This window comes from Pituophis catenifer, unplaced genomic scaffold (genome assembly GCF_029215685.1).
Source record: "Pituophis catenifer annectens isolate HBS135680 unplaced genomic scaffold, rPitCat1.0.hap2 SCAF_2, whole genome shotgun sequence".
Classification (NCBI taxonomy): Eukaryota; Metazoa; Chordata; class Lepidosauria; order Squamata; family Colubridae; genus Pituophis; species Pituophis catenifer.
Genome location: NW_027256882.1, coordinates 277,414,152 through 277,428,350, shown reverse-complemented (window position 1 = coordinate 277,428,350; position 14,199 = coordinate 277,414,152). Strand labels below are relative to the sequence as shown.

At 40.3% G+C, this 14,199-nt stretch overlaps 1 protein-coding gene across 1 annotated transcript in view; it reads right to left on the bottom strand.

The window, feature by feature from the left end:
• Window positions 1-14,199, bottom strand: part of NPR3 (natriuretic peptide receptor 3) — a 72,909-nt gene that overhangs the window by 37,302 nt on the left and 21,408 nt on the right. Inside the window, exon 3 of the mRNA XM_070938911.1 lies at window positions 9,172-9,338. Within this exon, the coding sequence (XP_070795012.1) occupies window positions 9,172-9,338 (167 nt within the window). The remainder of the gene's footprint in view (window positions 1-9,171; window positions 9,339-14,199) is intronic.

Here is a 14,199-nt window from a genome sequence, read left to right as displayed (position 1 = left end):
GCAGAAAGGTTGAGCTGGAATGAATGAGATTTTATGTAGACAGACTTTGACTTACAATGGATCATTCAAAGTTATATCGTACCTCCTTGGGGGTACTTACAAATTGGTTCCAAAGTTCCAATGACCACTCCCCCTGGTCACATGACTGCATGTCAGGCACCTGGCAACTAGCCCCACCATTTACGGCTCTTTGCGGCATCCCTCGGTCACTTGGCCACATTTTATGACTGTTTGGCCCAAAACTGGCATTTCTTTCTGGTTTTCAGCAAAACCGGCCCATAGTGAATCACCATCGATTCGCTTAATGACTCCAGCATTAGTTTTACGACTGTGGCATTTACTTATTGACCATTGCAAAATAGGTTGCAAAATCAAGTCAGTCATAAGGCTGGCCCGTTTTATGACTGTCATGACTTATGATTGGGATGGTCAGTTGTGGGTTACCTTTCTCATGAATGAAACAAAGTGTACGTTTCTTATCACATCAGCAATCAATTTGCCAGGACCAGACAGGCTGTGTCACAGCTCATGGTTTTGTAAAGAGCAGTCTCTAGTGTGGCCAATGGTGTGAGGTGCATCAGCTACAGGACAGCAATCCTAATTCCTGGTTTATCTTTACCTAAATCTTAAACATTTATGAGACTATGGTGAAGCTGCCATCATCTAAGCAGAGAGGATAAAAGCCAAGAATCTTAATAATTGCAATTCTGGAACTCCCAGATGTGGTCATTAAGTGATCATGTAGGTTGTTAAGCAGAGATTTGGAGGGGAAAAAAAGAACACTTTCCAAACAATGAGGCCCGCTTGCACGATGGTACAAGGCGCACCTGACAGCAGCTGGAGAACAGCACAAAGGTAAGTGAAGCATGTGCTGGGATGAGGAGAAGTAGTTAAGGATCAAGTTGAGGCCTTCAGGGCCCAGGCAGCTTTGGCCAGGTGAGATGTTGGAGAGAGACTGGGAAGCCGGGAGACTTGGAGTGCTTTTGCAGCTGGTATAAGGGCAGGCAGACTGTTAAGTGACTGAATTTTGATCACGTGACGATGCAATGGCCATTATGTCAGCAGGGGTCGTAACTCCTCTTGTTCAGCACTGTTGTAATTTTGAACGATTGCTGAATCAGCAGTCGTAATTTGAGAACTACCTGTATGATGTTTGAAATAGACCATGCAGTTGGCTTTTAAAACCAAGATTTTTAGGGTCAAGGCCCCCAAAATGTAGGCACCAAGACATGGAAGAAGTGGCATAAATCGATTTCCCATGACTCTTTACTCAGGATGTAACACATAATAATAGAACACAGTATTGCTACATGCAGTAGTAACTTCTGCCAATGATGTTTCTGTTTAATATTTTCCTGTTTTTAAATGATATGATTTTGAAATCCAACTCAGAAATGCAAGTTATTCTGAGGCACAGAGCATATCAAAACGAAGGGCGTTTTTGGCAGCATTCTTGGAATGCATCAGGGTGGATAAAAATCAATGATTTCTTTTAAAAAATAAAGAAAATCGGATTTTTTTTATTTAAATCGGATTTTTTTATTTAAATCAGATTTTGTTGATTTTTATTGAATTTATTTTAATAAAAAACTTTTGGGGTAAAAATCTATCGTAAGATAGTTTTCTATTTAAGATACATAAATAATTTAGTTTATTCAGCATGAAATAGAGCTTACTTATGTAGCATGAGGCTGTATATTCTGCAACACTGGGACTATCGGTGAGTCAACAGTGGGTCAAAGGAGTAGCAGAGATGACAGTTGCTCTTTAAAAATTATGATTTAAATCGAGTTGATTTAAATCAAGTCTTTTTACTAGTGATTTAAATCATGATTTAAATCGACTCGATTTAAATCAAATCCACCCTGGAATGCATTGATGCAGAAATACCTAATCAAGAAATTAACAATTACAGGTAGTCCTTGAGTTGTGACTGTAATGGAGTCTGCACATTACAGTTGTAACTGTAGTAAGGTTTGATAGTAGTAAAGCAAGTTAGTCACATGACTGATGTAATTTTGTCACTTTTGCAGGGTTTGTTAAGCAAATTCCATGATCATAAAGCAAACCCATGGTTCGCTATTGGCCAGTTTTGTTGAATACCAGAAGTAAATGTCAGTTTTCAGCCAAAAACAGTCATAAAACAGTCATGTGACCACAGGGATGCTGCAAACAGCTGTAAATGCGAGTCAGTTGCGAAGCATCCAAAATGCTCTTGTGGGGGAGGGAAGGTCTGATTGTCAAAACTTCAAATCCAGATGATAAGTATGCCCAGGTAGATCCATCGTAACTTTGATCAGTAGCTAAATGACCAGTCATAAGTCGAGGACTACTTGTAATCTATTATAATCGATTTCAGTTTTGTACACATCCAGCCAATTTTGCAAGTCTACTATGCACATCTATATGCAAAAATTCCATTATCTACTTGTAGATGCTCTTCAGGGGTTTTGGCCCACAGTTCCCATAATTTCTTGCTACTAGCTGATTCTCATAGGAGCTGCTATTAAGTTTGGAGACAGAGCAAGATAAAGTTCATGGTTTCAACAATTTCAGCAGAATGAGGAAATGGGATTCGCCTTATGAGACGGGTGTTGTCTGTCATAAACTCTGGCGATCCAGATGGGGATAAAGACCCCCAGCCAGGGGTGAAATGCTCCCAGTTCGGACTGGCTCGGGCAAGTAGGTAGCGATGGCGGCGGGTAGTTCAGAGAACCGGTAGCAAAAATCCCTGCCCCTGCCCCCCCATGCCCAGCTGAGCCGCGCGATCATCAGTGCCTTTTTTTTCTTTTAAATGGCTCTGAGAGCCCAGCTCTGACGATCCCAGCTGAGTTGCCTGGATCGCCAGAGTCATGTAGCTGCTTTTATATAAAAATAAAAATAAAATAAAATAATATTTGTGCAGCTTTCTGAGATTTTGTGTGTTTCTGTAGGGTTTCACTCTAACTACACAAACACACAAAAACTCACAAAGCTGTATGTGGAATTTTGTGTGTCTAGCACAGCTGCTTTTACATTGTGGGTGAGCCAGTTGTGTTGTGTTGTGCTGTATGTGTGTGTGTAAAGTGTGAAAGTTGTTTTTTTGGGATTTTTGTGGCCGTGTGAGGTTCCTGCTTGTTACAGGGGCCATTTTGGGTCTAGCACAGCTGCTTTTATATTGTGGGTGAGCCAGTTGTGTTGTGTTGTGTTTTGTAGGTTAAAAAAGGGCAAAGAAGTGACATTGACTTGGCCACGCTCACCTGACCAACAAGCCACGCCCTCCCAGTCACCTTATCGTTATGCCACACCCACTAATTAAGCCACACCCACAGAACCGGTAGCAAAAAAATTTAGATTTCACCCCTGCCCCCAGCCAATATTTATAACATGTATAAATGTTCAACATTCATCTTCTGTCTGCTGTTAGTTGACTGACAAAGCAGGGATAACATGGGGAGATTGATACAAGAAGCCTCCTTCACAGGGAGCTAAAAACAGGCATTTGCTCTAATTGCAGCTGAGATCGGCTTTACATTTGCTTAACATAGGAATACAGTGTTCCTATTCTGCATACAAGCAACGGACGTTCTGAGAGCTGAGCCAGTCAGAAAAACATGTTAATGTCAAGATTTGACTACCCCACAATCTGTGGTCTGATGAAAGAGTAATAATAAGGTATTGGCCAAATGGCTATATTTGGGGGGGGGAGGATTGGGGGGGAAAGAAACCTTGATTTTTCTTTAGAAGGCACAGTGGCAATTGGGAAGCATGCCCTCTTAGGAATCTCAGTTAAATTGACCTCAGTATTCCAAATCTAAATCTGACACCAAGCCTTCTAATCACACTTATTTGAATCACAGTTTGTGCAAACTGTTTTTAGAATCAAGGCGAGGCTTGTTAATTACTTGTTTGTACCCTAGTAATTTGTTTGTGTCCTGCCTTGACCTAATCACTTTCATCCCTTGTTTCATGTGCCTTTGAGGGCTATAACTTGGGAGACCGAAGGTATTTATACTGTATTCCAGCCCAGAGTCATTTCGTTATGAGACAGGCGGAAAATAAATTCAATAAGTAAATAAGTAAATTCTGCCTTTCCCCAACCTGGTCTTACATCAGATGTCTTGAAACTTTAACCTCCAAGAAAGTCAAAGAATAACTTGGGTAGGATTTCTGAGAACTTTGGTTCTAACACACCTGGAAGACTTCAAGTGAAGGAATGCTGCAGTGCAGATATTTAAAGTATTAATACAGGTATTGACATGCCTGCAGCTAATAGTTTACTCATAATAGTTATTTTATTCGGTGTGGACTTACCACTTAGCACAATGGAGCCGAAAACAAAATTATATACAACGAATACCAGCATCACAAAAAATATAATAATGTAAGACACTTCCTTATTTAATATAATAAAATAAAAATAAACAATTTTCATGCTAGTGGAGCTACACATATAGTCGTAGGCTTGTGACGACAGGTACTTACAACTGGTGTCAGGGTTCCAAGTAATACACCCATAGCAAATAGAACTCCGAGGCAGGGTGATTCCTCAAAGAACAGTTTTATTTGGTATATCATATTGGCACAGGCCGGTGAAAATTGACTCTGAATGTTCCCAAGGTTTTCACCTAATTAAAAGTAAAAGTTTTTCCCCTTCCCCAACCAGTCAGTCACATGGTCCAATCAAGGTAGCATCCGGTTGCCTGATAACTTCACTCCTCCTCTTTCCGACCACCTACGGGAATGTCCTTGGTTCCCAGGAGAAAGTATTTTGTTTTGGCTACAAACTCCAGCTATCTCTATTTCCCCCTCCCTATCCCTCAGCTCCAGTGTGGCAACACTGAAGCCTCAAAATGACTTCAGTCAGGTCAGCTTCAGGGTTGACACCTTGTTCCAAACTCTCAGCAGCCATTCCCCTCCTGTGGCCACATGACTGCATTTTAGGTGCTTGGCATTTTCAGCCATTTGCAGCATCTTGTGGTCAGACAATTTTACAATGTCTTTGCTGAACACCAGGATTTACTTCTATTTTTAAGCAAAAACAGTCCACAGTGAACCATTGGTCTGCTTAACGATTGTGGTGACTGTGGCTTTTACTTAATGATTGCAGCCTTTGTTTAACAATTGCTGCAAGAAAGGTTGTAAAATTGGGTTGTCGCAGGGATGGCCCATTTTACGACCGTCATGACTTATGGCCTTGATCGGCAGGCTCCATTAGTCATAGATTGAGGCGCATCTGTAGTATCACTCTACTGCAGGCTGTCAAACTTGCGGCCTGCAGGCCAGATGCGTCATGAAATCCAATTTTTTTTTACTACCAGTTCTGTGGGTGTGGCTTGGTAGATGTGGCAGGGGAAGGATACTGCAAAATCTCAATTTCCACCCCACTCCAGGGGAAGGATACTGCAAAATCCCCATTCCCTCCCCACTCCTGGGGGAAGGATATTGCAAAATCTCCATTCCCACCCCACTGGGGTGGCCAGCCAGAGGTGGTATTTGCTGGTTCTCTGAACTGCTGAAAATTTCCACTACCGGTTCTCCAGAACCTGTCAGAACCTGCTGGATTTCACCCCTGAGTCACGCACTGGCCATGCCCCTGCCTGGTTTAGCGAAGGGGAAAAAAGTCCCAACATGTCACGTGACGCCGCCATGACGACACAAGTTTGACACCCCTAATCTACAGCATTGTACACTAGATGGCTTTCACTGCTTTATGAATGAAGGCAAATATACATGTCCCGGGATAATGTTGCAGGATAATATTCACTGCTTTAATCTGTATTATTAGATGTGGGACTCCAAAGTGCCATCTTTCTCTTTCTGTAAAAATTATAGGTAGATTCATTTCAAGTTTCTTTTTTCTACCAGTTTGGGTATTTATACCAGATCCTAACAGCAGCTAGAAAAACAAGATCTAATTGAAGCCCCATTTTTAAGAAGCACGTCCTAAGTGGCCAGTTCTGTCTCTATACAAACACTAATGTCTCTGGCTGAGAAGCAGGAAAAACAAAACTCTTTTTCTTTTTTGCTAAGAAAGAGTCAAGAGAAAGAGTCACAGTTCCTGGGGTAGCTTTTAGATTCTCTTTGGATGCAATAAAACCCAGATTGTTTTATTGCAAAAGAAAGGGAGGGGGCGGATTTGAAAGGTTACAAGTGAAAGTGATTTGCATTTGAGGAGCATCAGAAATGCACAGATATACTGTGTCAGAGTAATCTTTTGTGTAGTCTACATAAAGTGGTTTTTACTTCCAAGCAATTTCTTCTACTATCTGCAAATGAAAGAGTTTCAAGGAGGCCATTCCATAGCTGCCATCAAACTTTACACCTGAAGAAGCTCAAAAGATATTATATTCATGGGGAATGTGAAATAACGGGGATTACATCTCAAATGTCTTTTGAATAGGCAAAAACTCTGATATGGATATTGTTTTAAAATCTCAGCCACCTTCTTTCTCATACAGCATATTTGGGGGAATCAAATACAAAGCCAGGGTACAGCAATGTTAATTACAACACACAATCGTCTCCTAGTAGCAAAAATGGAGAACAGATTAGATTTATATAAATATTTGAAATCTGTTATTTATTGAAGTATTCTTTAAACTGTTTACCGATTATGTGACATCAAGTTAGCGTCAAGCGTCACCTCTTAACAACCCCATTAACAGAGTTTGTTCAGGACAATCTGATCCTTCAGATCTTCAAATGATGCACCCTCTGCCACTGTGACTGAGTCGATTATTTACTAAATGATTATCTAAAAATATATTTAATATCCATGGATGCCATTTATTACATTTTATTGTACTCCATTACCGGGTAATAATAAAAATACATTTAAATCCATAAATATGAACCTACCACCCTTATTCTTGTATCTGGTTAAATTTAAACCATAGGAACTAAGATTATGGGACCTGGTCCAATGTATGAAGGGTATGAAGTGATGTAACTTCACAAAGCAAATCAAACAGTAAGTTACCCAATATATAATGCTCTATTTCAAGGGTGTCAAACTCGAGGCCCGCGGGGTGCTTAGATCTGGCCTGCGGGGCCGCCTTGGAAACAGCAAAGGACCGGCCCGCGGTGCCTCTGCCAGTGAAAACAAAGCTCATGAGGCTCCCCCTGGGCTCCATTTTCGGCTGTGACAGCCTTGTGCAGCCCTCTACCAGTGAAAACAGAGCTCAGGGGGCCACGCCCATTTTTGCTTGCAGAGCACTTCAAGCGGCTGTCCCAGCCAAAAACGGAGCTTAGGGTGGCCACCCGGGCCACCACAGGTGCCCTAGTGACATCGAGTTGTCCACGCCCACCCTGGCCCCATGAAGTCAAACACAACCCTGATGCAGCCCTCAGTGAAATAGAGTTTGACACCCTGCTCTATTTTCATGAACACAAGAGGAGCTCCAATAATGCAGAGAACCTATAGAAGCTATTCAATAGTGGAAACATCTAGTTGATTTTGGGCTCATAACCCTACTATATCAAGTAAAGTTAGCACTTTCATAAGAACTTCCAGGTAATTCTAAGGTTGTAAACTAGGCTGAGTAGTTGAAAGAAATATCCTCAAAGAAGGAAATGGTAAATACGGTGACTTCCATATTGTTGCTAAGAAAACTATATGGATGCGTCCATCACATCACCTGGAATTCAGTTTGACTTCAAGTAGATTTCCCTTTTTTACATCATACATTGTCTACTAATCTGCCATGAGAAACATTTTTATATGCTATCTACTAAAATAATTTTACGTTACACTGCAATAATGATTTACTAAAGTCTTATTTCTGTTCATCTGAAATGACAATTTCTCTTCTGTAAGAATCTCTTTTCCACTTAAGCCTACAACTTAAGAGTAACTCATCGTTTTCTTAAAAGCTCTATTTTCCTTCCATGGCTCCACCACATATTCTGCATGGCACTCTTAAGTAAGTGATTCTAAGTCTATGCACTTGGCTTCCCAATCTTTTGCTTCAAGTTCCTAATAGCCAATTCCTACTGACCTGGCTCACATATTGTATTAAGTTAAGGCATGGCTAACATATCTATGGAGATTCTCAGTCATCCAGGTCCTGGTTGTCTCAAAGGTGCTTTTTCAAAAGGCAACTAGATTTTCTTTGTTTTTTTTCTTGAAGACATTTCACTTCTCATTCAAAAAGCTTCATCCAGAAGTGATAAAGCTTTTTGAATGAGAAGCAAAACATCTTCAAGGAAAAACAAAGGAAGTCCAGTTGCCTTTTGAAAAAGCATCTTTGAGACATGGTTAACATGGTTAACAGGAATACATCACAACTATCTCAGTTCAGGGAACACATTAAAACACAAACAAGCAAATCACACTGTAACTTAGCATGATGCATAAAGTCACTAGTGTCTTCCTGGAGAGTAGAACAGTTCTCCCCTACTACTAGATAGTTATAGAATCTACTTTATTGTTGTTTTACTATATTGCTGAGATCCATCAATGAATACCTTATCTTAAAGGCACACTCTTAAGTTTTTGATTTAAATCTATGTACAGAAGATCAAAACTAATTGGAACTCATGTTTCATTTGCATAAAAATCCATTCATGGATACTCTAAGTTTTTTTTTTTAAAAAAAAACAAACTTTACAATGATAATGTAAATGAAGAGGAAACATTTTGTTGTTTCTCTTGCAAAAGCACCAGAAATCATAAATCTCTGTCAACTCATTGCAAACCACCCCAAACATCACCTTTGAACCTAGCACATTTGAGGTAAGTTTCTTCCCTATGATTTATGTTCTGGCACAGATTCTTCAGTGACTACTGAGAAGTTTGAAGATGTATCTGGAGACATGTGTCCCAAGTAAATTTGGTTTAAAAAAAGCAAAGAACCAAATGGAACTAGAAAAGCACCATGGGTTATGGGCTCTACCCCTTCATGACTTCATACCTTAGAAGTCCCATTTCTAGAAAATAAATGAAAAGAAAGTTTATTTATTCATTAAATTTCTATGCCACCCCATCTCACTGATAACAGCGACTATATTGAAAATGACTGTGAACAAGCAAATAGCAATTTTCTACCACAAGGATATACTAAAAGAAGATTCTGGGAACACTCAAGATATTTTGATTCAGTTTAGTAAATACCACACTGTCACCCCTAATTTAATTTAAATAGTATTTTAGAGATGCTAAAAATTTGATGCTCTTGATCAGGTACTTACATAATCGTCATGATGGATTCCTTGTTTCTGAACAGAACTTTTCACTTCCATAGAAAACTTTTCAAACTCGGGTTTCAATGTCCTCAGAAGTGTGACTGTCTGGAGGGATGAGTAAGCTTGCTTTGCTTCAAGATCATATTTGTCTCCTCTCCTCCAAGAACCATTCCCTAAGGGAGAAATAAAAATATTTACAATTCCAAACCAGGGACTAGAAAGAGCTTGTTTTCCTCCTTTCTCCTTTGACTGTGTTTTCCCATGTGTTGCTTCGCTTAGCAAGAAGTACCTGATAACACAATGTATATTGGGAAATACTAGGAGGCTCATTTCAGATTAAAGCTTGAATTTGCTCCAAGTGAATCTCTGCAGGCTGTAAAGGTGGGAACATTTCACCTGGAGGCTACTTTAATGTCCAGTTGCAGTAACCAAGTAGGAAGAGGTGATCTTTCAAGGGGTTTGAATCAGGGGTGAAATCCAGCAGGTTCTGACAGTTTCTGGAGAACTGGTAGCAGAAATTTTGAGCAGTTCGGAGAACTGGCAAATACCACCTCTGGGTGGGCCCAGAGTAGGGTGGGAATGGAGATTTTGCAATACCCTTCCCCCAGGAGTGGGGAGGGAATGGAAATTTTGCATCCACCAAGCCACACCTACCAAGCCACACCCACAGAACAGGTAGTAAAAAAATTTGGATTTCACCACAGGTTTGAACCATGGATCACTTTTCTTTGAAAATGTCCCTCTCCCTGACAATTAGTCTTCAAAACACTTTCTACTCATATCAATGGGAGAGATGTTGAAAACCAGTGAGTGGGGAAAAAATTCTCATCAGTTCTGTTAGTTATACAGAGAAAAAGAGTTATTTTTGTCCTTTCTGGCTTTAGTGAATGGGATAGGATTTAGCAAAGATGGACCAAGAAGAACCTAGATGGGGAACTCTGTTGTATGGCCTTCAGCCTATAGGCCAGAGATTCTCCCTTCTTGCTCTGGGAGCAGAATCCATGTACATCTAAATATATTGTATTAACTTAAGCTGGTGCATCTTCAATCCACCTCAATGCAATTAAAAGCTCTTACTTGTTCCTTAACTGTAATTAACTCCTATGAGATAAATTCATACAGATTCTTCAAGTAAAGAGTTACATCAAAAAGGAATTGTTTAAAGACTTCAAAAAAGAAAAATAATTATTTGCAGAAAATTCAGGATGAAAAGAAAATACGAATGGAAAGGAGCATACATATCCTTTAGGACTAGAAAAAAATGATCAAAAGTGATAAATGATGGGATGATTTAATATTTGGCACTGTCAGAATTCCAGAACAAAACTTGTGACCTATAAGTCTGGTTTTTTTTTTTTATCTTGTAAAAAAGAGCCTTGGTAGTACAAGGGTTTAAAGCACCCTGTTATTAAGCTGCTTAAGACCAGCTGCCTGCAATTACTGCAGGGTTCGAATCTCGCCAAGGCTCAAGGTTGACTCAGCCTTCCATCCTTTCTAAGGTAGGTGAAATGAGGACCCAGTTTGTGGGGGCAATAAGCTGACTTTGTATAAATATACAAAAAGGATGAAGGCTATTGCTGAGCACATTGTAAGCCGCCCTGAGTCTTCGGAGAAGGGCGGCATATAAATCAAATTAAAAAAAAAAAAAATATGTATTTTTTAATTTATTTGCTGCCCATCTTGCCAAAAGGCGACCCTGGGCGGTTATAAGGTTAAATTGCTGTGATTAAGAAGAAAAAATAGAGAAAAAAACAGGAAATGATTCCATCTTTTTATCTTCAGTCTATTGGAAAATCCTTTTGTATTGTTTCCTACATTAAGCAAAATAAAATACAAGGTTGACAGTGGATGGCCATGCATTTAAAAAAAAAATAAGAAAGAAACAGAGAAGAGGCTTTGAGTTTAATATGGGGATAAAGTGTCCTTTAAAAACATTAAGAGAAAAGGTCACACTGTCTTTTTAATACCTTTGGACATAAAACTCCAGACACGTCTAAAAATACCAAGATTCAAGTGTCAAAACAGAATGAACTGAGGCTGTAATCAGCAGGCCAGGTATGAAAAGCAGTCATTTGTTCCTATTGCCAAACTATTATCCCACCCAGGTCAAGTAAGGGTAAATGTGAGAGAGAATATCTGGATAATGGAATACTTGTTCTATTATGAAGTCAAGGATAATCCCTTCCTTTATTTCCAGTTTCAAATACACAGTTGGGGAGAAAATTAAGATATTTCCTCATAGCTGCACTGTACTTCTGAAGACCATTAAACTTTATCATGTTCAAGCTGAAAAAGAAAGTTGGGTCTCTTATGCATCCACAACAGGGGTGGAATTCACTTACTTTCCCTACCAGTTTGCAAATGTGAGTGTGCATGCGCTTTGCTGGGGCACGTGTCTTCCATGCAGGCGCCCGGCCTCAAAAATGTGCCTAAATAGGATGGCATAGAACTGGGGAAGGTAGGCCCACCCACGATTTCCACTACCGGTTTGGGCGAACTGACTGAATACCACCTCTGATCCACAACGCTTAAATTTTACCACACCACTTCTACTGGCCATGTCACAATCTCAACACTGTTTGAAATGGAAAGTTCAAAAAGGTTTAATGGTCCTCCAAAATATAGTGCACCATGTTTTATAGACAGCTGTGCCTCTGCCCAGCCTGGTTCTCCTTGATCTTTCAATGGCCTTCGACATCAGCCATGGGATCCTTCTGTGAACTGATTGAGGGAGCTGGAAGTGGAGGACATTGGTTCTCCTCCTTTCTCTGAGGTGGGTTCCTTGTCCCTGAAGATCACACCCAGAAGCTATAGTTGGTCCACAAAGCAGTGGTAAAGTAGTTATGGGCATAGTTCATTTATACCCATGTGGCATAGCTACTCTACAAACTCTATCAGCTTCCAGCAGGCTTTTGGATGCAACTGAAGTTGCCGGTTGTCACCTTTAAAGCTTACACAGCATAGAAACAGGTTACCTGTGGGACCTCGTTCTTCCAAGAACATCCGCTCCCTAGGAAGGATATGTTATGGCAGGCATGTCAAACTGGTCACCCACAGACCGCATATGGCCCATGCAGGTCACGCCCACCCCAGCTCCACAAGGGCAAAAAGCATCTTGATCAGAGGTGGTATTCAGCCGATTCGGACCGGTTTGCCCGAACCAGTAGTGGAAATCGCTAATGGGCCCGCCCACCCGGCCCAGCTTTATGCCATTCTATTTAGGCACGTTTTTGCAGCTGGGCGTATGCGCGGGAGGCGCGCGGGCAAGCAAAGCGCATGGACGGAAGGCCAGGTGCATGCGTGGAAGGCAAGCATGTGTGCAAACTGGACACGCACGCACGCACACAATGCGAGTATGCATGCACGGGACCAACCAGTAGTAAAATAATGTGAAACCAACTGCTGATCCCGATACGTCACGAAAGAGTCGGTGACGCAATCAAGTTTGACACCCCTGTGCTACGGGATCTCTCTTTTAGGTTTTGTCATCTCACGGAATTTACAATGTTGCTTTTTCGGTGGCTGTTCCTGTGCTCTGGCATGATCTTGCCTCCAATACATCAAAAGCCCCACCTGTGTTTGCTTTCAGAAAAGCTATTAAGACCTGGCTTTTTCTTTAGGTGTTTGGATCCAGTTGAATGGAGTCCCCTTTGGGCTGTTTAATTATCATGTTTGGCCATCAATTTATATTTTGGCTAGGGTTTTGAAAGTTATGTGGCTATTTCTTTGGTTTATTGTTTGCTTTTCTCTCTACGCCACCCAGAGTCACATTGTTTGACTTGGGTGGCCCTATAATCCATCAAATACATATTTAAAATAATTCTCACCAGCAAGGCCTGTCATGTGGTACTGAGTTGTGTCTTACATCAACTGCCAGAAATGAGCAGTTCCAATGCAGTTATTGCAAAAATTCTTTGATGTGAGCTATTTTCTATTAAGACAGAAGACCATATGAGCAGGCAGCAAAGCTCACAACAAACCAACAGGTCCTAGCATTGCAGAACTATATGCTTGTTCTTAGCTTATTATGTATAACTTTAATCTAGACGTGAAAACCTTGCCAACCATGTGAGAAATAAAGATGCAGTTATACAGAAAGCATAATTTCACTACCAAAATATTACGGTTTGAATTCTTTCATCTTGTCTTCTTGTCTTTAGGCTTTGAATTTTTTATTTTTATTTTTTTTGTACAAGAGCATGATTATGAATGACCATGAGATACCACTTAGGAAGGAAGGTATGCAAACGTTGAACGAATGCTTAGATGCACTATTGCTGAAATAATGTGCCACCTGAACTCATTATACTATTTGTTAGTTACAGAATCACAAACTAATGCAGACACAGGGTTAACCATATTGCAATTGCCATTCTGCTACTATTCCTATTTTTTTCGTCCATTCAGTCACTCAAAAAAAGCATGCACTCCAAAGCTTGCAAGACTATATCCACAAACATCTGTAAACTCAAAAATACAGTCTGTATACATTAATGAGAAGCATTTTAAAGAACTCGTTTCTGGATTTATCCCATGCTAAATCATAATATGGTTTGCTGTGTTTGGAGTAAAGTAAATGTGTGAACCCAACCAGTTTATGGCTTGACATAACATGTAACACCCAAGGCATTGCAATTTACTGGCAGCCCTTAACTTACAAATGTTCACTCAGTGACCGTTTGAAGTTACAACACCACTAAAAAAAAGTAACTTACAACCAGTCCTCACACTTACAACCATTGCTGCATCCCCTGATCACATGATCAAAATTTGGGTTCTTGGCAACCAGCATGTATTTATGATCGTTGCAGCCTCCTGTGATCATGTGATTATCATTTATGAATTTCCCAGCTAGCTTCTGATAAACAAAGTCAAGGAGGAAAGCTGGATTTACTTAATGACCACATGATTCACTTAACAACTGCAGCAAAAAAAAAACAGGTTAGAAAATTAGGCACAACTTACTCAGCAACTACTTGGCTTAACAACATACACTGTGGACCCAACTGTGGTTGTAAATCAAGAACTCTCTAT